Genomic DNA, 21,215 nt, shown 5'->3' on the forward strand with positions numbered 1-21,215 from the left:
CGACCGCTCATCATCATCAACCGAGACCAAAGCGTCACCTAAATATGGGGTAAGGTGTCACGCGCGTCTGCTGGAACCCTTTTTACCTTTTACTGGCTGAAATTACGCTGCGAATCAAATAGAAAATCAAAGAGAGATAAACCCCGCTTGGTTCTTTTTTTTATATTTTTAAGAATGGGGAACTTTATTGTCCCAAAAAAAAGGGAGCACCAGATTAAGTTGTAGCGTGGAGTGGATTCTTTCCTTTACACATATCATTTAATATTGTAGTGAGAAAGTATCCAGGGCAACACCATGATCCATACAATAGACGAAATACTTTTCAAGAGAGTTGAATGTCTTACTTTGTTCTGACATCATAATCCGAAAGATTTCTCTTGCCTCCCCTTCCTTTCAGTCCATCCTTTTTTAATATTTCAGACTCCGTTCCTTTTCCCGAGTAAAATTTGACCCGTTCTTCGCCGGACCCGGTCTGTTATTATTTTTTCATACAAAAAAAACCAACCCTCGAAAGACAGCGCTCCCTTTTTTTTTTATTCTTTTCCCCACTCCATTTATATCGACATGCAGTCATCTCGCTTCGCTCCCCTTGCCATGAATCTGTCGCGCTCGGCCCGCGCTCCTCTTGCACAAGGTATGCGTTACCTCGCACAGGCAAGAAACTTGCACGTTCAAGCACCTGCAGCAACATACATGGTCGGTTCTAAGCGTTTGAGGTAAAGCGTCCCCTTCCTGTGTTTGGCCTGGATCCCTGTCGCTTTCTTTGTATTTACATGGGCTAAACGATTATGGTATTCGTAATTTTTTTACAGACAAAACGCTGGCGTTCAGAGCAATTGGTACCGTCAGCAGATTCGCACCTATGGTGAGTGACGTGACCTGACACGAAGAAAGAAAATGACACTTCTTTTTGTTACTAAACGAGAAACGTTGCTTTCTATTGCAGCCGACAAGGTCGTCAAGGTGCCTCAGATGGCCGAATCCATCTCTGAGGGTACTCTGAAACAATGGGTCAAACGTAAGATCAATGCACGGTACATCGATGGTACACAAGACTAACCTACAGTCTTTAATAGAGGTCGGCGATTTCGTTGCACAGGACGAAGAAGTGGCTACCATTGAAACTGACAAAATCGATGTTACTGTCAACTCCCCTGCATCCGGTACCATTGTTGAAGTGTATGCTCAGGAGGAAGACAACGTTGCCGTCGGTGCCGATTTCTTCAAGCTCGAATTGGGTGACGCTCCCAAAGAAGGTAAACTATTGCAACAACCAAAAGAAGTGTGGGAAAATGGAGACTATTTTTTTGTGTGGAGGCCGTGGCTGTGTTTGCGTGCGTGACAACGATGTGGAAGCGACGGAACTTTTCCTTACGTGATGACATGATGGAAAAAAAAAGCCCAACGAAGGAAAAAAAAAAAGCAAAAGGCCAAGGATCAAGCACGGTCGATGATGTGTTGGATTTGATATTAATCTTAGTCTGTTATGATCATTAGGTGCTGCTGCTCCTGCCAAGAAGGAACAGAAGAAGGAAGAAGAATCCAAGCCTGCTGAGGAACCCAAGAAGGAAGAGCCCAAGAAGCAAGAATCATCCGCTCCTGCTCCTACTCCCGCACCTAGCCAGCCCAAGAAGGAAGCTCCCGCTGCACCTGCTGCTGACGAATCCGACAAGAAGGTGTACGGCAACCGCAATGAACGACGTGTGAAGATGAACCGTATGCGTCTCAGAATCGCTGAACGTTTGAAAGAATCTCAAGATACCGCTGCTTCTTTAACCACTTTCAACGAAATCGATATGTCCAACTTGATGAACCTCCGCAAATTGTACAAGGACGCCATTGTCAAGAAGCACGGTGTTAAGTTTGGTTTCATGTCTGCTTTCGTCAAAGCCTCAGCTGCCGCTTTGGAAGAATTACCAGCTGTCAACGCATCCATTGACGGTAACGAGATTGTGTACCACGACTTTATCGATATGAGCGTCGCTGTCGCCACTCCCAAGGGTCTTGTGACTCCCGTCTTGCGAAATGTCGAAGACATGAACTTTATCGATATTGAAAAGAACATTGCCGCTCTCGGTCAAAAGGCCCGTGACAACAAGATCACCATTGAAGATATGGCCGGTGGTACCTTCACCATCTCCAACGGTGGTGTCTTTGGTTCCCTCATGGGTACTCCCATCTTGAACACCCCCCAATCCGCCATCTTGGGTATGCACGCCATCAAAGAAAGACCCGTTGTCGTTGACGGCAAGGTAAAGTGTCACGTCATTTCTCTGTATACTAGTTATCCATGATGCTAACCATTACTCTTTTGTTCATAGATTGAGATCCGTCCCATGATGTACGTTGCTCTTACCTACGATCACAGAATCATTGATGGTCGTGAGGCCGTGACTTTCTTGGTCAGAATCAAGGAAATGATCGAAGACCCCAGAAGATTGCTTCTTGAAATCTAAAAAAACTCATTCCACTTCCATAAGAGAGAGAAAAAAAAGGACCTAAAAAAATCAGAACCTTTACTTTGCATTTTTACAACATAACTAAAAAGAGAACTTGACTCATACTGGGGTTAGAGAAAACCCACATACATATTTAAACTCTTTACCTTTTTTTTTCATTCGATTCTTTTATGGTGTGTATACATGGTTTATATTTATTTCTTTTTGTTTTTATCATTCAAAAGGAGCCATTCTTGTGACCTATTTGGCTTGGCATGCATGTTGCTTTTTAGTTTTGTACAGGATGGGGGTCTTGGTCTGTAGGCGAATATTTCTTCAACAAAGCCGACCGTCGTCGTTGCCAGGTTTCCTTGCTTTGTTCTGCCATTCGTTTCGGTGAAGGGCAAGGTCGATTCCACTGATAATAGGTGGGTGTACGTTTAAGTCCCAAAATAGGTTGCCTTTCTTCCTCGATATCCTCATCGCCAGACGGTCGGCGATGCCAATAATAAAGGGCAAATCCGAAAGCGCCCAATATAAACACCGCCAACCCAACGATTCCAAGCCAGAACCACAGTCGAAATCCTAAATTCGGAAATGGATGAATCAATAAGGTACCTGACGACCAAAATAAAAGGCCCAAGAAACTACTTACCGCCACATTCATCACCGTGGAAACAACCGTACAAAAAGGACCATATGTTTGACATGGACTGACATAATGGGGTATCAACGACTTGAGATGATTTTCAAAGTGTTAATCTTGGGTTTTTTGGTATCCAATCGTCGCCAACCCTTGCATTTACCTGGCATTGTCGTGGGAATGGTTGCCATGATCATAAAGAGCGGATGAACGGGAGCAAAAACAGAAGCAAATAATAACGTAAAAACGAAGGCTGGATTGAAAAATAAAGTAAGGAAAGGAAAGTCAAGATAACACAGACAGTCGACCCGTCGTCATGACACCGGTTTTAAAAAAGCCAAAAAGTTGCATGATCAGTACCATTGAAGGGAAAAAACCAAGAAAATAAGATTATTAAATTCAAAAAAAAAGAAAAACCTTATATAACTCTCTTGTTTCTGTTCTTGATATTCTTTGATGCTGTTATTTCCATGGATTGGCGTCACACACTTTTGATATCGTGTTGGAAAAATAACAAGAAAGGAGCACCAATCATCCCACTTGCCATATTTGATACTGCCATCTGCAAAAAAAAAGTTTGTACGGCTCTGCGTCTTTGTCCACAATAGATTCTATCCAATATCTGCCCTTAAGCTTTTGCGTTGCACGGGTCAGGTCTTTTGGATTCTTAAGGAGCGTTGCTATGGGTGGGGGATCCGTACCTGATAGGATACCAGACGCATATTATGTGCAGTAGTATATATTCCGGAAACGATGATTTTCAGAAACCCAAGACTATATGAATAGCAAGCTTCTTATTATGATAGCTCACAGGATAAAGTCAGTAACTCATGTAAGAAGCCACATGATAAGAGTCTTTATCAGCTTGAAAAAGAAAAAAGTGGTGTTGATGAATCACCGCCGCTCATCTTACACTGACGGCATCGTCCCTTAGCGTAACACAAAAATGATTTACAAGATGACACGGTTTGCTATGCATCTTTGATCTAACGCAATATAGGTATGACGCATTGATACTGATCAATCTACCTACTTTCAAGTCGCTTAACCGCCCTGGATGCATAAAAACTCTTATCGACACATTTTTTCATCCACATTCACCATGGTCTGATTTGGGTTACGTGTGTATCAAAATTTTCAGATATATTTTTGCAGTGAAGGGATTCAATGGAAACATGTCTATTGGTATCTACAAAAAAAAAGAGAGCAATCAAGATCGGATTGTTGTGGAGGATAGAGAGGCAGAGTATTTTGCGTTAGGAAATGGTTTGGTAACCAGCACCGTCGTGATCATCTTCAAAAACGTTGGGGGCCGAGATGCCTAACCATTTCTTCACGGTGGAGGAGAAAATAATGAACTGAAAGACAATGACTGTGTCCACGGTGAGTTGAATAGCGCCGCAAATATCGAACTGTAGAGGCGCCTGTGTATAAATGAAATAAAAGACTTTGAAACCATCGCCGAGGAACTAATTTTCTCTGTCAGTAAACACATAAACAAAATCATGGGGGGGGGGTTGCTTTCGATGGGATCCGTACCCAGCTGCCAAGGACGAGAAGACTGAACCCTGATGTCGATCGACGAGTAAAGTTGGAAAGACATTGTGGTAAGGGCAAGGTGCTTTCGATGCCAAGCGAGATGGCTCCAATGACTTCAATAAAAACAGGGTATGGGTGCAGAAACACATACAAAATCCCGATCAGCGTAGTAAATGCAAGCAAGCAATTAATGTAATCCAAATAATGAGGCCATCCCCACAACGAAATGCGACCCCACCAACGTGTTCGATCGGCCATGGACAAGAGAGAAGAACCGATAGAAGATTCAGACGACATGGACGAGATCGAAGCGCGTCGGTAAATGAGAAAATCGGGCTTGTATCGTATCACCGCTTCCAGTAGCACTAATTGTGCAATGATCATAACAATGGATTGCACCAAAAGCGTGGTATCGAATCGTTTTCCAAACCTGCCATCATCCAAATGCATGTCGATCATCAATAATGCTGCAATAAACCCCCTTGGCCTTTTTTTTTTTGTCTCACCAGAAAAAAACACGCAGAATACTGAAATTGTTAGATGATTATAATGTTTATTAGCATGTCTCCATAGGGAAATTGAGCCGCTGTCTGTTCCAGATACATACTTTGCAAATAACAGGATGGCACAAGTCAAGGAATTGAAGCCAGCACTGGAACGATTTTTTCGAATGATGAGGTACTGTCGAGTAAACCATGAGTAAAACATCTAAACAGCTGAAGCAAGATGAAAAAGCCCGTGATGAATGGAATGACTTTCTTACCTGATCGACATAGCCAATGACAGGAGCCAAGACCATGGCTACGGACAAGACACTGCTTGCCAGGTCGGACATGGCGGTAATGGGGAGAAATGAGTAACGGAATGGACAGGCGGAAACAGACGGTTCAGGGAGGAAAAATTAAAAAAAAGAATCTCAGTTTGTGTTGCCATGGATTCCACCGCACGCCCGTTTTTTTTGAATGACTCTCAGCTCCTCCACTTGTCTGTACATTTTTCCAGTCGCACCATCTGCCAAGCCCTAGACTGAAAGTAACCATGATCCAGACCAAATTGGAGTCCACCTTTATTTATGGACTCATGAAATAACAGTAAAATGTCACGTACTTTATCACATATCATTCACGCATTCTATTGGCTCCCCCATCAATCGTGACTCGTCTCTTACTGCAGACATCATTAAGTGAGAGATGCAGAAGGAATGCATACTGCGGGAATAAAATAGTGAGATCAATTTTTTTTTCTTTCGCGCATTGGACTCTGCGGCAGTAATATGACGTTTTATTCTGCAATTAAACCATGCGGAAGAAGATGCGAGGTGAGATTAACAGGATTTTTGGTAATAAAAATAGTAAATTTAGAGATGAAGAAAAAAAAAACGATAAATAAAGGTGTCATTATTATTTTGTAGCTTGGATTGTATGGAGTAAGTAAGGATAGTAGGGTCATAAATAAGTGGTATGGATACATATTTACATAGTGATCAAGTAAAAGCAAAACCGAGGAAAAAAAAATAGGTCGATTTCGAGCTCACTGAAGAACGGAGAAGTTGTCCGCGTCGTTCCGAACCAAGCGGCATTGGCTGAGTGGGGATTTCGGCTCACAGCCAAAACTGGGGACGGACCTCGGGGTGGGCGGCGAAAACGAGAGAAGCATATTTGTTAATATTTAGGCTCTTACTTTTTGGCGATATCGGGGAGAAACCGGCAGATGCGCAAGCTAAGAGACGCGTTCTTTGGTGGCTCGAGGCTCAGTATTGGATCTTTGGCAAAAAAGAAACGGACGCTGAATAGCCGATTTGGCGGAATGCAAGAAAGCGATGGACCGCCGTCGATTTTTCTCAATTTTATGATGATTGACGCAGTTGAACAGAGGCAGCGAAATACGATGGGCTTTACTCTTGGCGGCAGTATCATCGGGAGGATCCACGGGCGAGTATTTGAGCGGTTTCGGTGGGTATTGCGTAATGACGGGTGGTTTCACGGTGTAGGTAACCGAAGCAGGCTGCGACACGGTGGTGAATTGAGGAAGCGAGATAGTCGTATTAATAGCAATTTTGGAAGGAGGCGGCAACGAGGCTGAAGAGGAAGAGAAAATCTCTTGAGCGTGCAAACGGTGGGGGTTACGTCGTTTTAACTTGGAACTGCTCAATGACTTATGGAGAGGATGCTGTCGCTGCGAAGAAGTAGAAGGAAACGTCGCATTGGCAGGGGTCCAATCGTCATGGCTTCGAAGTGCTTCAAATTTGGCGCGTAGGTAGGCGGACGATCGCCGAAGCAAGTTTTTAGCCGATACCCGCGTTTCAGTTTCACGCGGTGCGAATGGTGGCACACCATAGAATTCGGGTGGGATGGGTGGGGCGGGTGGGGCGGGTGGAGCAGGTGCAGGCATGGACAGAGGTGGTGGTGGTGGTAGCGAAGAAGGTGTAGGAGGAACCGGATACAGTTGAGACGGAGTAGAAATAGAACGTGCTGCATCCTCGTTATCAGGGCCATCCGAATAGATCGAATTTGTGTTTGACAAGGCGATTTTTGGGTCGTGCTAAGTGACATTATTTTAGTCAATTGAGTGCTTTGCGGAATTGCCAAATTTGGCGTTTACACACGCTTACTTGCAACTCGGCGCGTAGTTGAAGTTGTCGGTCGTCAAATGCACGAATGAGATCTCCCGCGAATGAATCGTTATCAAGTATAATACTGCTCAATGTAGGCAACCAGTTCTTGCTTTGTGGAATGTCCAACGAGGGAACCGACATGAAGTGATGGTAAATGGAGATGCAAACAAAGAATGAGAAGACAGACAGTGTCAGTGAAAAAAGGCAACGAGGAATTTGAAATAGACAAAAAAAATGGATCAAATGTTTCTTATAAATGTAAATGTATCGTGAACTGAATCATCCAAATAAAAATGCACGCAAAAGAAAAAGAAGAAAAGAACAGGAAAGAAAAGAGGCGTAAGTATAAATAAACAGAAAAAAAATAGTGAACAAGTATTATGAATAACAAAAAAAAAATAGAGGGAATGGAGAAAGAGGGGAGTGAGGGGCGTTTTTTTTTTCTCGTAACGTTTTTTTGGCGCTGGTGTCGCGTCACCTTATTTTGTGTAGCTCACAAATGTCGTTGAGCGGAAAACTTTGACCAACTGGATGTTGAATCAGTAAAATGAAAAATAAAATAAAAAATAAAGCCAAGCTTTTTCCGTCGACGATCGTATTGCCTGCATTTGAATTTTGTTACAATGAAGCAGCGATCCGCTGCAAGTGATATTCGTGTTAGCTTTTCTCAGAATCACATGTGACAGACATGATTCTTTTTTTTTCGATAGGCTACAGCTATCAGATACTTTTCTCACAGTAGCCACACTGGATGATCAAATGCAACTGATATAATATACTCATCTCTGGTGCTCTTTTTCATTATTGACCAACGCGGGTCAGCGGTATTTTTCTTCCCACGACGGCCAGTGAGTGTAGGTTAGAAAGATGATGCAATGTGCCTGAACACAATGAATAGGACATGCTACGATGTGCTACGTTTCCACGTGGCTTCATTGATTACTTTCAAGCTCAATGACTGTAAAGTGAATTAGGCAGGGTTCTTTTTGCCTTTTTTGATCGTTGATATTTATAAACATTGGTTTTCTTCATGACTGCAAAAAATCCCATTAGATCAGTAGTGTTTTTATTACGCAAATTGTAATGGTATGGAAGTAATTCAAATAAAAGAAGCGGCAATCAATATAAAAGAAAGGTAGGAACCAATGAACTGAGAGAAGGGTATGAATGGCTTTAAAATCCCAAACGATGAATGGTTTCTGTGTCCTTCTCTTTTTCAATGTTATCAATGTTTGCCCACCATTTGAACAAGAAAGAGTTGCAGATCAACTTGAACCAGGGTGTCATTGGAATGTCTAGTTAAATCATGATTTTGTCAATATCAAGTGTCCGAAAATAGGCATGTAGCCGAACAGTTGGCCACTTACTGGGATCATTAAACATTTCCTTAAGTCCTTCAGGGGTCACATAAGTAACGTCACGCACTTCATTCGGGTTCACTTCAAGATCCACATCGGCCTTGATGAAGAAAATGTAGTCAACTAATATTATCCCAAGGTAAGCACTCATATCATCATTAATCGTATCCTCTTTTTGAACTTACTCTCATGCTCGCCCCACAATCCGTCACTGGGAGCACAGTAATGGATACGCGTAAGGAATTTGAATTGATCAAGGGGCACTTGCTCAGGCTTGATGCCAAGTTCATGTTCCAATTTACGTTGAGCAGCCGTACGAGCACCTTTTTTTTATACATTGTATTAATTGTAAGTCCATTTGATCCAAATGCGGATTCGACGAGTATCCCTGTCTTACCGAGTTGGTCCTCTTCGACCAATTCCGAAGCCGTGTTCAACGGGTGCGAGCAACAAGTGTTGGTCCACATGTCAGGAAAGGTGATCTTCTCGGACGCACGTTGCTGAAGCAATAAACGGTTTTTCGAATCGAACAGAAACACACTGAAAGCACGATGCAAAAGTCCCCCGTGAATATTCTCCATCAGATGACCTGATCCCCAACCATGTTATTTAGTCAAAGCTTGTTTTTTTTGTATATATTTTTTTTCCGGAGAATGGCAAACCAAGAAAAACATACAAGTCTTTTTCGAATCGGCACCGATACGCTTATCATTCTCGTCAATGACAATACACATCTCTTCCATGAGACGCACTTGCTCTTCATCGTAGTTCTGGAGATCGGGAGCCATGGCAATGAAACAAAATAAAGATTGTTTTTTCTGTTCCAGACACGCCTCGAAACTATATCGGTAACTCAGACCAATAATGTATCGACGGACATTGAACCTTTCGAAGGAGACGTGCCCATGGCTTACTTTTCTTGGAATCCTGGGTTGCAAAGATACAAGCTTCCTATAAAAGAGACTGTGAAACCGGCTAGCTTGCCGTGTAGCTTTCAATGCCAGAAAATGACAAAACATGAGTAAGGGAAATAGTTCCAAGCACTGAAAAACTGAACCTCTCGCAAGGGAATTGAATGATTGGAATTGTATAAAAATTGAGACTTTTTTTTTTAAGTTGGACAACAAACTTTAACGGAAGAAAACCAAGACGATGGGTTTGCTTTCTTTACTCCTATTTATACATCCGCAAATAATGATGAATTGATATCAGTTCATACAGGAATTATAGTATGAACATTCCATTAAAAAGGAAGGGTAGATTTGATCCCAAAGGTACACGAATCGAGCGAAAATATGCTAAGCATGGTAAGCTTTTCTAGTCTGTCCGAATGTCTACAGAACGATCCTTATAAAACCTTTCCCATAAAATGGTTCAAACATAAAGCAGAAAAGCATTTGGGCAATTATCTTGTCTGCAATTGTCTTTCCGTTTGAAAATTCGAAACCTCAAGCTGTAAAACTTTGTGTGACCGTGATATGCTGATATCCTGTTTGTTCCTTGTCCACCATGGCCACACCAGAAAAGGCCGTAATCCTCTACAACCATTGCCCTCCTCAAGAAAGCTATCCAGCCATTGATGAGCTGGCTCGTCGTGGCTGTTCTGGACGGTTGACACTGGAAGTCTGTGATCGTCAAAGTAAGCTAAACGGAGCATGCCACACACACGATGGTTTCAATTAATCTCATTTGTTCATGGTTTAGATGAACGGTTGCAGTATATCATTCAGCTATTAGGATTGTTTGGATGTTCTACTATCGATGAGGTAAGAAAGAAACCAAACGCCACTGGTGATGGATATTGTGCATAAACTGATCCTTTTCCTCCAAAATTCATAGATGAGTCGCCGATTCCGGGAAAGGTAGCCAAGGTGTGAGTTTGGGTTGTATGCTTTTTGAAGGCTTACGTGAAAAACGAATGTGTGTTAGATTTGGGAAACTGACTATGGGTATTATTTCGACCTCGGATGAAGTGACATCATTGGCGGAAAAGCTTGGTTTTGCCTATGCACATGCTATGCCGCCGTCAGCGGATATCGTTTCCCACATAGAGCGTCTGATGGCGCCGGATGCACCACAAGACATTCGCTGCTTATTGATCGACTTTACGAGCGAGGATTCCAAGAATTCGTGGCGACAAATGGATGATATGATACAATCAAGTTTGGACACCACACCGCATCTTTTGAAGTGCGTGGTGAGCCCGTGCAAGGCGATAGACATGGATGTCCTTGAACCTTCATGGAGCGATATCATTCCTCGACAAAGTTGTGTAATGAAAAATGGCGTCCAAGTAGCGGTGGATCGGGAACAGAGGCTGATGTGCTCGTACCTACATGTTGGATCCACACGGCAGGATACAGTGACCCACTACAATGCGGAAGAGATAACGGCTCAAGGTTGTAACGCAACGATACTGGCATGGCACTTTTTGGCAGAAATCGGTCATAAACTGGGCTTCGTACCGAAATATGGCGCATAAACTTTGACTCGCGTACTTTTTTATAGTTATAAATAAATAATGAATGAATGAATGACAGGGAAAAGGAAAAAAATCGTGAATTTTTGAAATAAACAACAATTTAGCGTTCTGTGACCATGGTCATCTCGCATCCTTCTCTTTTCTTCGCTTTTCTTCTTTTTTTTTTCCTACTTGTCACGGAAATTGCCGGATGCGCCCAAAGAACCGCGCCAAACCTCGTCTTGGCATTTTCAATAAAGGCAAAAGCTCCACGAAACCACGTCGATTCCAAAAAGGTCAATCCTGAAAAAAAATCGCATGGTTTTTGCTGGTAAAGTTTTTGACGTATCTCTTTCATTTGTACCGTGACAGGCCTCGTATTTTCCGAGATGGAGTTCCTCAAACCATATACACCATCCACTGCGCCTAGCGTTCGTCCTTCTCTTCCCAGCTCGCTCCCCACGCAAGCAAGCTCCAAGACCGCTTCCCATTTGGGAGAAAATTCCATTTCATTATACTCTTCACAGGATAGCCTACAGCAGTATCTCTCGCTGCCATCAGCAGATACACCAGGTACCACGACTCTTTTTTTTCTCGGTTTTATGTGGAACATGGCTTTACTCAATATGCTTCCAAAGAAAATATCGACGCAGCATCATGGGTATCCAGTCAAGCGAGGGAAAAGGTAAATGCAATGAATGCTAGCCGATCATAAATTATTTTGACGTTTCTACATCTTCTCCTTAGTGCAACGAGATACCCACTCAGCTGAGCAAAGCATCATCCACCCACAGTATCCAGCAACTGCTTTTGGAATGTCAATCGATTCCTATTTCGTATCATCCACCTCCACCTCGCTTTGCACCATCACCACCCTTACCACCACCACATGCGTGCAAACCACTTCTGAGCCATCCCCCGGAGGCCGGACCAAGCTATTCCCGGGGAAAAACGCCAGACCGAGCCCTTCTTTTATGATCTTCCCAGCCGCCTTCGACAAGCGGTTAAAAGCTTACACTTTCAAATGGATGTCGCTTGTACAGAAACAAATATCGAAACTTAATAGCATCCAAAGAAGATGGCGAGCGATGTGTGGTGCGTTACTGTACAAAATACACGCGTTTAATTGGTAAAGCAAAAAATAACAGATATATCAAATACACGTTGCATAAAATGCAGCGGGAAATGCGGCCCACTCAGAAAAAGACAGCCTTCATGCGCCCCAAACCATGCGATACGGTGATGTCAGGTAAATGTTAAATGAGTCAAGGTTCTTTTTCAGTTTTCAAGGATGCTTCCTGGGTTTCACTGGATTTGTTAACCTCGTTGGCTGTGGCTTGCATGGCTTGATGTCCTCCGGTCATGCGCGTCCATACATAATCTTGAGCAATGGTTCTGACCGCCATCTGCAATGTTTCCACCATTTTATCCTCAATCCATTCATTCTCCTCATAAGGAACATCGAGCCATGAAAGAGGCATGGTTTGTGACAGGGTCTTGAATTTCAACTGATGGGTAGGGTCGTATAATAAGATCAAGTAGACCAGTTGATGCGTCTCTTCGTCGTCCTCTCCAGAATCATTTCCCCAGGAAGGCATGGCATACTTTACAGGTTGAATGGCCATAAAAACAGGGCAATTAATGACAGGAACAGCTCCCGACTGTGGTGTGAACGTGGTCCCGGACTTGGGTGGGGTATAATACGTCTTCACCAGATGATCAATGTTGGCCTGTTCAATAGACGGTCAAGATGGTCAATATCCATTTGCATCTGTCTGTCTCTCCTTTATCATACTTTGGAATGATCACCATACCTTGGTTAATTTGGTACCTTCTACAAGGCCTTCACACATATTCAATTCTTGCACATTGGGCGCTTCGTTGGCCGTGCTCTTTTCGCTGGTACCACGAACGATGACCTGACCTGTTTCTGTGTATTCCATGATGCGTGCAAAGGACCGATAGACAAGGGCTTCCAATCCACTATAACCCACCATATCATGTGATAACCAGACTTCGACAACTTCATGCTCGGAAATAGGAGGAGCGACCGTTTCCATGATAGTTTGCGTCAAATTACGAAGCTCATTGCCAAGTTTCTCAATGTTCTCCTTGTTGACGAGACTTTGCAAATTCTTCATGCGATCTTCCAGCATCTTGGTTGTGGCTTCGGAATTCACTGAGCGGTTAATTTGCTCTGTCGTCGTTTTCACGGCGGCACTGGCTTGTGACCATAAAGAGTTGCCCCACGACATCCAATTAGATCCTGAACCGGTAGCAGGTGCATTCGATTGAGCCGCGGTGGCGGTGTTGCTTGAAGAAGCGGGGCCAGTAGCTGCGGCTGGTTGTTTCTCGTTTGAAGCTGTTGTATTCTCCTGAGAAGTTTGGGCAGTTTCGCTTGCTGGCTTTTTCTCTTCTGTTTGATAGTTGGAGATTTCATCCAAAAAAGACATGATGTCCTTTGGATCGGTCGGTGCGGCAGGATTATCAGAATGTTCGTTTTGTTGAGAATCCAAGTTGAGTGATTCCAAAAACTTTTCAGCTTCTGAAAGACTACTGTTATTCTTGGCTTCCGATTCGTTCGTGTTGGACATGAAGGGAAAAGACGCAAAGATGAACTCGCACACTCAAAGCGGGTGCACAATGAGAACTTTCCAGCGACCCACTCGCTTGTTTTGATTGTCCGCTCACTCCGTTACCTTAATTTGATCCACACGAGCACACATCCCAGAGAAAAAAAAAAAAAAAAAAGAATAGCCGATGATATGATTGATATGTACAAATGTGCCGACTGTAAATTCTTTATTTCTAAGCAATAAATTACTTGGAATACCAGTTATTATAGTCAAGCTGCATTAGTAGCAAATCCAAATTGCCGCTGGATTTCACTTCCTGAGATTGATGCGTTATCAACTCGAAAAATAATTCAGTCGAACTGTTGAATATCTACAATGTCGTCGTTAATAATCACAGTATTCCAGCTTAACCTATTTGTAACCAGCGCCTTACTTCTTCCAATTCACAGATGCGATGAATCCAGGGATTCTGCGCAAGCGTCGACGGCTGGGTCCACTGACGCACGATCTCGCTCGCCGTCTTGGTGGTTTTTCGTCGTTTGCGGAATAACCATTCTTCATCTTCCGACAACTGTTTCACTAATTCACAAAAGTCCACGCAAGTACGAAGCGTATGATTCATGGCTTCGGAACACCGTGAAGACGTTAATAAGCAACCACGCGTAATGTTGCCAAGGTAATCGTCATGTGCCACTTGTATCTCTTCAAAGTCAAGCGTCGCCGGCTTGGACACTGATCTCCGCTTCTTGCTCTGCTCCGAACAGGGGCTCACCATGTCGATCAGGTTCTCGTAATGTGTATTAATGACATTGGCCTAGTTGCCACACCACTTTCAGTCAGTATTTCGTGGCCTTCAATGATGTACAAACAACAACCATTGCACGTACCTGCATGTGGCTCCACAGAGCATCGACCCAGAAGATCATACGTGATCGTAACCGCCAAATGAGCCGCTCTTCGAATCCTTCTTCATCATTCCCATGATTACCCTTGTGTATCCACTGTTCAGATCGATCGCTTTCCTTGCCACCACGCAAATATTGCCATAATCCACTGAGAGACATTTGAACGCTCCGTAACCCAATAAGAAAACACCACAGCTCGCCATATCGCGCCAAATCGGCTTCACTCAAAAACAGATCGATAGGCCATCGCATTTCATAGGTAAGCCAACATTGCGCATCCATGAGTAACAGGTCAGCGAATCCGGTTTCCTGACTGTCATCCAAAATACGCAACGAATAGCCGTGAAGGGTATCTTCTGCATCCGTGCCAACCGATGCTTTGACCAGCAAGGCATTCAGTTCCTGATGTCTGAAAATGGTGCTGGCGCTTTTATGCGACGACGATCGTGTGGATTCACGGTCGCTGCTCTGTCCAGACGATGATCGTTTGTCCCCTGAGCGAAGAATCGATCGGCGTCTCCAGTGGCTGCATTCTTCAATCAAATTGACCGCCAGGTCACCATGACCAAGTAAAAACATTTGTCGAAACGAATAAAGGTAGCGCTCCAGACTATGGCGATCGACGAGGACCTGGGAGAACAGCCATTCCGCGGTGGATTTTTGGATATCATGGACTACTTGTTGCAACTGCTGTGGATAACTTAACCATGGTGATGCTGTTGATTTCTGCGAATGTAAACTGAAGAGTAGCTGGAGATGGCGGTGCTTCATATCATTAGGTATCTGTATTTTCTGTCGGTTTTCAAGTAACAGCTGGCCCTGCAGCATTTGCTTTGAATCATATTCGTCATTCTGAGGATCTTCGCGTAGAATGGACTTTGTGAATGTATCCATCTCCGTCACTGTAGCGATCGCCCGTCCGACAAACAGAACAGATTCTGCCACCGCCAATGTTAAATGAGACGGAATTCGGTCTTTGGCCAGTGTGTAATGACGCTGCCATCCTGCGGCATTGGTTTGGTCGCTATCGACTCGTTGAATGAAAAACTCGTTATAAGGGTCCACGCATTGTCCATAAACCATCCATGCTGTCAGCTGTCGGTAGAGAACATCGTGAGCCGAGTGAATCATTTTTTCCATCGTAAGACGTAGTTCGTAGATCCCTGTGCGCGCTTGGTTCATCAACAAATCAAACAGTTTGCATCCATGGTAAGCTTCCGGTGTTTCTTGCAAGCGAAGAACAAAGTCATACAGTGCTGGTAACAGTAACTCCCATCGGCTTAGGGTCGACGTAAGTAACGATAATGGAATGATGCCCGCTCCTGCTTCGTCCTGTTTATTGAGTATGCGTTGTTCCATATCAAGAAGCGTTTGCCGGTATTCGTTTAGCGTATCTTCCAGAGCAGTTATCATCGCTTGAACGTACGCGCCGTGAGGCTGTGTTTGTCTTTGCCTTGCATGCTTCAGATTCTTGGTCGAGGTGACAAAGCCATTCAATTGAGCGTAGATCCATCCCAACTGCCCTAACCGATTCAGGGATTCGCGTTCGGCCGCGTGTAGAAGAGGGAATGCAGGGAGAACGGCATACGTGGTAGCTATGTCAGGCGCAGGTGGATACGGCACAAACACATCGCCAGGGAAACCGGATAATGCAAACAGGAGCTCATGGAACATGGGCGCACACCTCTTTCTTTTTCAGCACGCACTAAAAACAAAAAAAAAGTCCACAATGTGAGAAACCACGACGTGCACTTTCAGCGCGCTCCAAATGACATGCTCATTTTAAAGTCCGCCACACGACGGTCGTTGAAGAGAAAGAATGCGGGAGGGTGATATTTCGGTCTTTTATTACATAAATTACTGGAATTCATGAGAAAATGGATTAGAGGTGACAGGATAACCCGTATTGGGTCCAGAGGCCATGGTAAATGTAAATGGATTTCCGGTGACATGCTGTGTCACCAAACCGGCGGACGGGGACGGCGCTCCTTGCCAGCCTGTCATTTGAGCTTGCAACCCACTATAGTTTGGAAGGCCCTGAGGTGGCAGGGTACTGGATCGAAATGGATTAGAGGAGGGGTTCATTTGACCTGTTGGCATGGTAGGTAACGTAGAAAAAGATTGATTCAAATAGCCGTTGCCGGGAATCGGAAGATTCTGGAAGCCTGTATTTTGTGATAAAAGAACTGCTGTAGAAGCCCGGAACGGATTATTTGTCACAGATGATAATGAAGCAACAGGAATCGTTTGTGGTTGCATGGGCAACCCTGTGAGCTGAGAAGGCATGAAAGGTGCATTCGGCATAAATAGAGTAGTTTGTTCGTTGTCGAGACTGGTCAAACAGTCAATCACTGGGGCTGCCGATCGCGGTGGAGGTGATAATGCAGTTTGATCTTGCGAAATGACGATCGTATTAGCAACAGTTTGCTTGATCATGCTGATGTAAAAGACATATTACCTGATGTTTGTTTCGGTGATGGCACTCGTTTTTCTTCTTCCTTTGCCGACGGTGCATCCAGATATTCTTCCAGCGCAGCAGCTAATGATAACGGTGCCTAGAACGCCAAAACTAACGTTAGCTTTTGCGAGTGATCTAGCCGAGGAAGCAGATATTACATGTTTTAATATCGGAATCTCCATGGACAAATCCGACTGTATTTTGCGTGCTCGATCCAGATAAGCAATGGTGTCCTCGGTTTGACTCGCAAACCGTTTATAAATATCAAGCGCTGATCTAGCATCTGTTTTCTCCATTGCGAAATAGTGATCTGCAAATAATGACAATGAGTCTCATCCTTCATCGTCAAAAATATTGTATATATAAAAACGTGATTTTTTTACCAAGAATATTCACCACCGCTTCATTGACGGCTCGAAAAAGAGCCAACAAGTCTTCAAGCACCAACCGAAATGCATTAAAATTAATCGCATTATCTCCTGCATCCCATTGAAACTAATTGGCGCTTTTGAGTCCATGCGCTGCAAAGGATACAGATAACAGAAAGCCTCCGTACCTTGCACTGTAAACATGATTCGATTTGCTCTTGCAATACTTTGGTTTCCTTCAGTAATCCATCATTCACAGCGAGATGCCGTAATCGTCCGACTCGTGATTTCATGGTTAGTTTCACGTAATCCTTCTTCAATTGGCGAAAAGAAGTCGTCTTTTTCTCCAGATAGGAACAATAGGTGTGAATATTTTGAATCTTGTTCATGGCTGCTCACAAACATGGAAATAAAATCGTCATCATTCATGGATGAGTGAACGGAACACCGGTGAAATTTGAGGAAGAAACGTACCTGATGCTTTTTCTTTTAATCCATGCGTTGACAACACAGCCATATTATTTCGTTCGATATAGCCATAAATATTGTCACCGTTCGCTTCTCTCATCAATGTATGCAAAATAATCAGAACCTTAAATGTTATCTATTGGGTTTCCATTGTGCGCTCAGTCTCCTTTGTATCGTACTTCAATCCTGCAACCACATAAATCGTATCAGTTACACTTACGATCCAAGAGTTCTCCCGTAGCCTCTTTTCCAACAAATGGACAATTTCGCCAATGCTGTCCGGATTCTGAACCGTCCATCGAATTAATGCTGAGCGCCATGGACATGAGTCAGTACAATAAAAAGCCGCAAGCTTATCTAGGCCGCTTACTTTCCAAGTGTTTTCTTTTGGGGGGACGATACTCCAGTCTGGTAGCTTTACGTATCGCAATATCCATAGTTTTGGTTCCGGGAATAGAAAGCACAGCAATTGGTGGGGATGGCAACACAATAAAGCGGGAAAAATAAAATAGCCGACCTAACTGTAATTTTGATACTCAATCCTCTGAGCCTAGCGAGCTCAAAATAATAGTTGTAAACCCGCTGTGCAATGGATGCCGCCTGCCACCGGAGGCCGCCCCCTTACATTGAGCGACTTTCGTCAGACGAAAAACCTAACGCATACACGACATAACCTGGGCGAGAACTCTTGACGAAACTTTGGTATATTAATGACAACCTTATGGCATACGTTGCAACGTGAGTTGTTTCTGTACACGCGCAGGGCAGCACTGATTGACCCCCTCAGTTCCATCCCGCCCAGGCTATGATAGATCTAGAAAGATTTGTTGGTATGTTGGGTATTTAAAAAAAATGAGTTAGTAAGCTCTTTGATTTGATTCAAATTTCGTCAAGATATTTTACCTTTGTTATTTGAGTTTTCGATAGTAATTGATCGCTTGACATGATTTGAATTATATAACATTGAAAATTTTTTGAATTAGTATACGTTCATTACATCATAGCAAAGGAAAAGAAATTGGCCTTGCCTTTGAACCAAATGGTGTACCGGAAAAAAAAAGATGATACGGACCGCCAGGTAAGCTGCTTCTTCGATGTGGAAAATAAAATTGCTTCCAGGGACAGTTAAGCGATGGATCGGTGGTGTCGGCTTGAGCAGGCAAAAAATATTGATGTGGCCAGAAGTGACGGTAATTTCGAGTTGTAATCCAGATATTGAGAGTCCCCCGAATAAAAAGAAAGAAAAACAAATATAGTATATGATGATAAAAAAAAACAATGGTCGCGTCAGTAAAAACCTCTTAAAAAGCCCTGTGGAAAAAATAGAGGAAAATGCGAAAAGAATATGTACATGAAATATAAAATACAAGCTATGAACTACAAAATACAATAATCGGGAAGACAACTCGAATACCATATCATGAGAAGCAATCCAAAGGAGAGGAACCTGAAGAGGACACGTAAGCGTTTTTCTGATTAAAAAGAGAGCCACACCACCAACAATGGCCTTTGACGCCATCCGGTTTCGCCAGATGGATGGATGGATGGCGAGAGAAAGTCAACTTATAGTATCCAGAACTTTGTCAGGCGAAAAGAAAACGGAGAAAACCTGTAGCTGGAAGAAGGATGGACAAAAAGGGAGGTAAGTCTGTTTTGCCGGAGCAAAATCGATGGTAGACCACTCGACGCTTACTTTTTTGAGGATGGTAGTCGATTTAAATACACGGGATAAGAATGGTCTGGATGATGGATGCGGATGGAATCTTGATACAATGATAGTGAGGGTTTATCAAGAGAGAGAAAAGGAAAAAGATAAAATTGAAACAATAGTCACCCTTCTGATGCATGAATTCATAGATCGAAGCACGTCTGCTTGTATTATTCGATTCATTGAAAATTGAAAATGAAGGACATATACAGTATAACTGACAAAAAAACCAAATTGAAGGATGCTACAGAAGAACGCCGGTCGTATCAACCACTTTTCTTCAAAAAGAGCTCTAAGTCTTTGGGAAATTAGCGATTTGTAAATCAGATCAACACTAAGTTATCAGGACCTGTTAAACCTTTTTTTTTTTTTTATCTTTCAACCATGCCTCGCTGCCCACTTTCACGATAATAGGCGAAACAATCAGCAGCAAGATGCCGTTTGCGCCAGTTGTGGTCAAACAGAGAGTCGTCGTCTTTCAAATTGTTAAGATTTGGTATGCAACGATACGTGCATGATCACCATAGTAAAAGAACATTTTCAAGGACTTGATCAATTGAATCACTATATCATTTGTAACGGCATCGTTCATGCCATAGTAATCTGAGAAAAATGGTGCTTATTGAAGAAACAAGGACAAAAAGCCACTTAGCTTACAACAGCTGTCATTAACACTTTTAAAGAACATAATTACAAAGCCTCGAAGAACAAGAACAGTTTTGATTCGAAAGATGAGTATCCTGACCACCCTTTCGAACCACACCCAATGGTATCGTTTAACATCGATGCAAAAGTTCTAATAAAACATTGAGCCCAATCATCAGCCAACCTCAGTCCAACACTACAAATGATTGGGCACGAAAGTCGCGGACAGGCTTGTCAGACAAACTAGACGTTATCTGTAGTGACCGACCGTACGATAACGCTTTGCTTTACCATCAACTGACAATTATAACGGACGGCTGCGCAGGCAGGGAAAATAGCACATATTGCTATTGAAAAGATCAAAAATGACGTCGTAATATAATTAAATGCAATGTACGATTGAACTGGAAGTAATATCCTGTGATATTCGATCGATTTTAAAGGCATCAGCATTCTCTAACTGACAGAATCCATCAGCGAGAGGCGTTGTCTGTTGACTTTAAGATTACAAAACGCTGGTTTTTGTGACCGATTCTTGCACTGAAGATGCAAGAAATGAGAACATCGGATCCCACAAAAATTCGGCCATCGACTTTTGGCACTCAGCTGAAATTTTTTAGTTTTCCTTTTCCGGCATCCAGCCGTGTTTGGTGAGGACGCTTCTTTGTGTTCCGCCCGATCACTGATTTGGTGAGCCAACGTAATCAATTTGTGCGCGTAATATTTCTGCTATAGATCGTTGGGTTGAGTTATAAAAGAGTTTCGATTCGGATAACGTTCATCCTGGACATAGATTTTTTCATGCTCTGAGAAACCCCCACAAGTTAGAGCTACCTAGAAGATTTGACGCAGAAAGAATTATCGGATTTGGAACAAAAGAACTATTTGACCTAGTTGAAGCCTGATGTAATCAAGTAACGTTTGAATCTCATGAAACTGTGAGGGAGGGGTTCAAATACTTAAAAAATTAGCGAGATAACAGTATGATGATGCCCCAAAAGCCAATTGCATATGGCCATCTTGCCAGTAGCACT

At 43.2% G+C, this 21,215-nt stretch overlaps 10 protein-coding genes across 10 annotated transcripts; 3 read left to right on the forward strand and 7 right to left on the reverse strand.

The window, feature by feature from the left end:
- The first annotated feature begins 304 nt into the window (after positions 1-304).
- Positions 305-2,609, forward strand: BYT42DRAFT_175026 (dihydrolipoyllysine-residue succinyltransferase E2 component). Its single transcript, XM_051562387.1, has 6 exons — positions 305-716; positions 813-865; positions 947-1,018; positions 1,077-1,256; positions 1,498-2,252; positions 2,322-2,609. The coding sequence occupies exons 1-6, from the start codon at positions 565-567 to the stop codon at positions 2,454-2,456; spliced, it is 1,347 nt and encodes a 448-aa protein (XP_051426873.1). The 5' UTR covers positions 305-564; the 3' UTR covers positions 2,457-2,609.
- Positions 2,610-2,727: 118 nt separating this feature from the next.
- Positions 2,728-3,272, reverse strand: BYT42DRAFT_610203 (uncharacterized protein; the record flags this gene model as incomplete). The annotated part of the gene is made up of 3 exons (XM_051571374.1): positions 2,728-3,023; positions 3,094-3,174; positions 3,245-3,272. The coding sequence occupies 3 exons, from the start codon at positions 3,270-3,272 to the stop codon at positions 2,728-2,730; spliced, it is 405 nt and encodes a 134-aa protein (XP_051426874.1).
- Positions 3,273-4,203: 931 nt separating this feature from the next.
- On the reverse strand, positions 4,204-5,569 carry BYT42DRAFT_554932 (uncharacterized protein). Its single transcript, XM_051566623.1, has 5 exons — positions 5,384-5,569; positions 5,228-5,301; positions 5,127-5,147; positions 4,621-5,050; positions 4,204-4,550 (listed from the first exon to the last, which is right to left on the reverse strand). The coding sequence occupies exons 1-5, from the start codon at positions 5,453-5,455 to the stop codon at positions 4,338-4,340; spliced, it is 810 nt and encodes a 269-aa protein (XP_051426875.1). The 5' UTR covers positions 5,456-5,569; the 3' UTR covers positions 4,204-4,337.
- Positions 5,570-5,871: 302 nt separating this feature from the next.
- On the reverse strand, positions 5,872-7,634 carry BYT42DRAFT_554937 (uncharacterized protein). Its single transcript, XM_051566624.1, has 2 exons — positions 7,232-7,634; positions 5,872-7,161 (listed from the first exon to the last, which is right to left on the reverse strand). The coding sequence occupies exons 1-2, from the start codon at positions 7,373-7,375 to the stop codon at positions 6,340-6,342; spliced, it is 966 nt and encodes a 321-aa protein (XP_051426876.1). The 5' UTR covers positions 7,376-7,634; the 3' UTR covers positions 5,872-6,339.
- Positions 7,635-8,407: 773 nt separating this feature from the next.
- On the reverse strand, positions 8,408-9,380 carry BYT42DRAFT_591712 (isopentenyl pyrophosphate isomerase; the record flags this gene model as incomplete). The annotated part of the gene is made up of 5 exons (XM_051570563.1): positions 8,408-8,529; positions 8,602-8,715; positions 8,778-8,915; positions 8,990-9,181; positions 9,269-9,380. The coding sequence occupies 5 exons, from the start codon at positions 9,378-9,380 to the stop codon at positions 8,408-8,410; spliced, it is 678 nt and encodes a 225-aa protein (XP_051426877.1).
- Positions 9,381-10,092: 712 nt separating this feature from the next.
- Positions 10,093-11,074, forward strand: BYT42DRAFT_490693 (uncharacterized protein; the record flags this gene model as incomplete). Its single annotated transcript, XM_051564021.1, has 2 exons — positions 10,093-10,264; positions 10,566-11,074. Coding segments are annotated over 2 exons (681 nt in total), but the record flags the coding sequence as incomplete, so codon positions are not given.
- A 368-nt stretch (positions 11,075-11,442) lies between these two features.
- On the forward strand, positions 11,443-12,031 carry BYT42DRAFT_610208 (uncharacterized protein; the record flags this gene model as incomplete). The annotated part of the gene is made up of 3 exons (XM_051571375.1): positions 11,443-11,626; positions 11,692-11,738; positions 11,801-12,031. 3 exons carry the CDS (start codon positions 11,443-11,445, stop codon positions 12,029-12,031), a joined length of 462 nt encoding a protein of 153 aa, XP_051426879.1.
- Positions 12,032-12,318: 287 nt separating this feature from the next.
- BYT42DRAFT_489401 (maintenance of telomere capping protein 1) lies at positions 12,319-13,194 on the reverse strand (the record flags this gene model as incomplete). Its single annotated transcript, XM_051563938.1, has 2 exons — positions 12,319-12,783; positions 12,868-13,194. The coding sequence occupies 2 exons, from the start codon at positions 13,192-13,194 to the stop codon at positions 12,319-12,321; spliced, it is 792 nt and encodes a 263-aa protein (XP_051426880.1).
- A 679-nt stretch (positions 13,195-13,873) lies between these two features.
- On the reverse strand, positions 13,874-15,362 carry BYT42DRAFT_490214 (Spc98 family-domain-containing protein; the record flags this gene model as incomplete). The annotated part of the gene is made up of 3 exons (XM_051563988.1): positions 13,874-13,999; positions 14,063-14,443; positions 14,517-15,362. The coding sequence occupies 3 exons, from the start codon at positions 15,360-15,362 to the stop codon at positions 13,874-13,876; spliced, it is 1,353 nt and encodes a 450-aa protein (XP_051426881.1).
- Positions 15,363-16,354: 992 nt separating this feature from the next.
- On the reverse strand, positions 16,355-18,292 carry BYT42DRAFT_554955 (ANTH domain-containing protein). Its single transcript, XM_051566625.1, has 8 exons — positions 18,199-18,292; positions 18,049-18,137; positions 17,835-17,964; positions 17,549-17,751; positions 17,376-17,487; positions 17,151-17,302; positions 16,993-17,089; positions 16,355-16,927 (listed from the first exon to the last, which is right to left on the reverse strand). The coding sequence occupies exons 1-8, from the start codon at positions 18,263-18,265 to the stop codon at positions 16,392-16,394; spliced, it is 1,386 nt and encodes a 461-aa protein (XP_051426882.1). The 5' UTR covers positions 18,266-18,292; the 3' UTR covers positions 16,355-16,391.
- Between the last annotated feature and the right edge of the window lie 2,923 nt (positions 18,293-21,215).

Source organism: Radiomyces spectabilis (genome assembly GCF_025331425.1).
Source record: "Radiomyces spectabilis strain NRRL 2753 chromosome Unknown BYT42scaffold_2, whole genome shotgun sequence".
Taxonomy (NCBI): domain Eukaryota; kingdom Fungi; phylum Mucoromycota; class Mucoromycetes; order Mucorales; family Radiomycetaceae; genus Radiomyces; species Radiomyces spectabilis.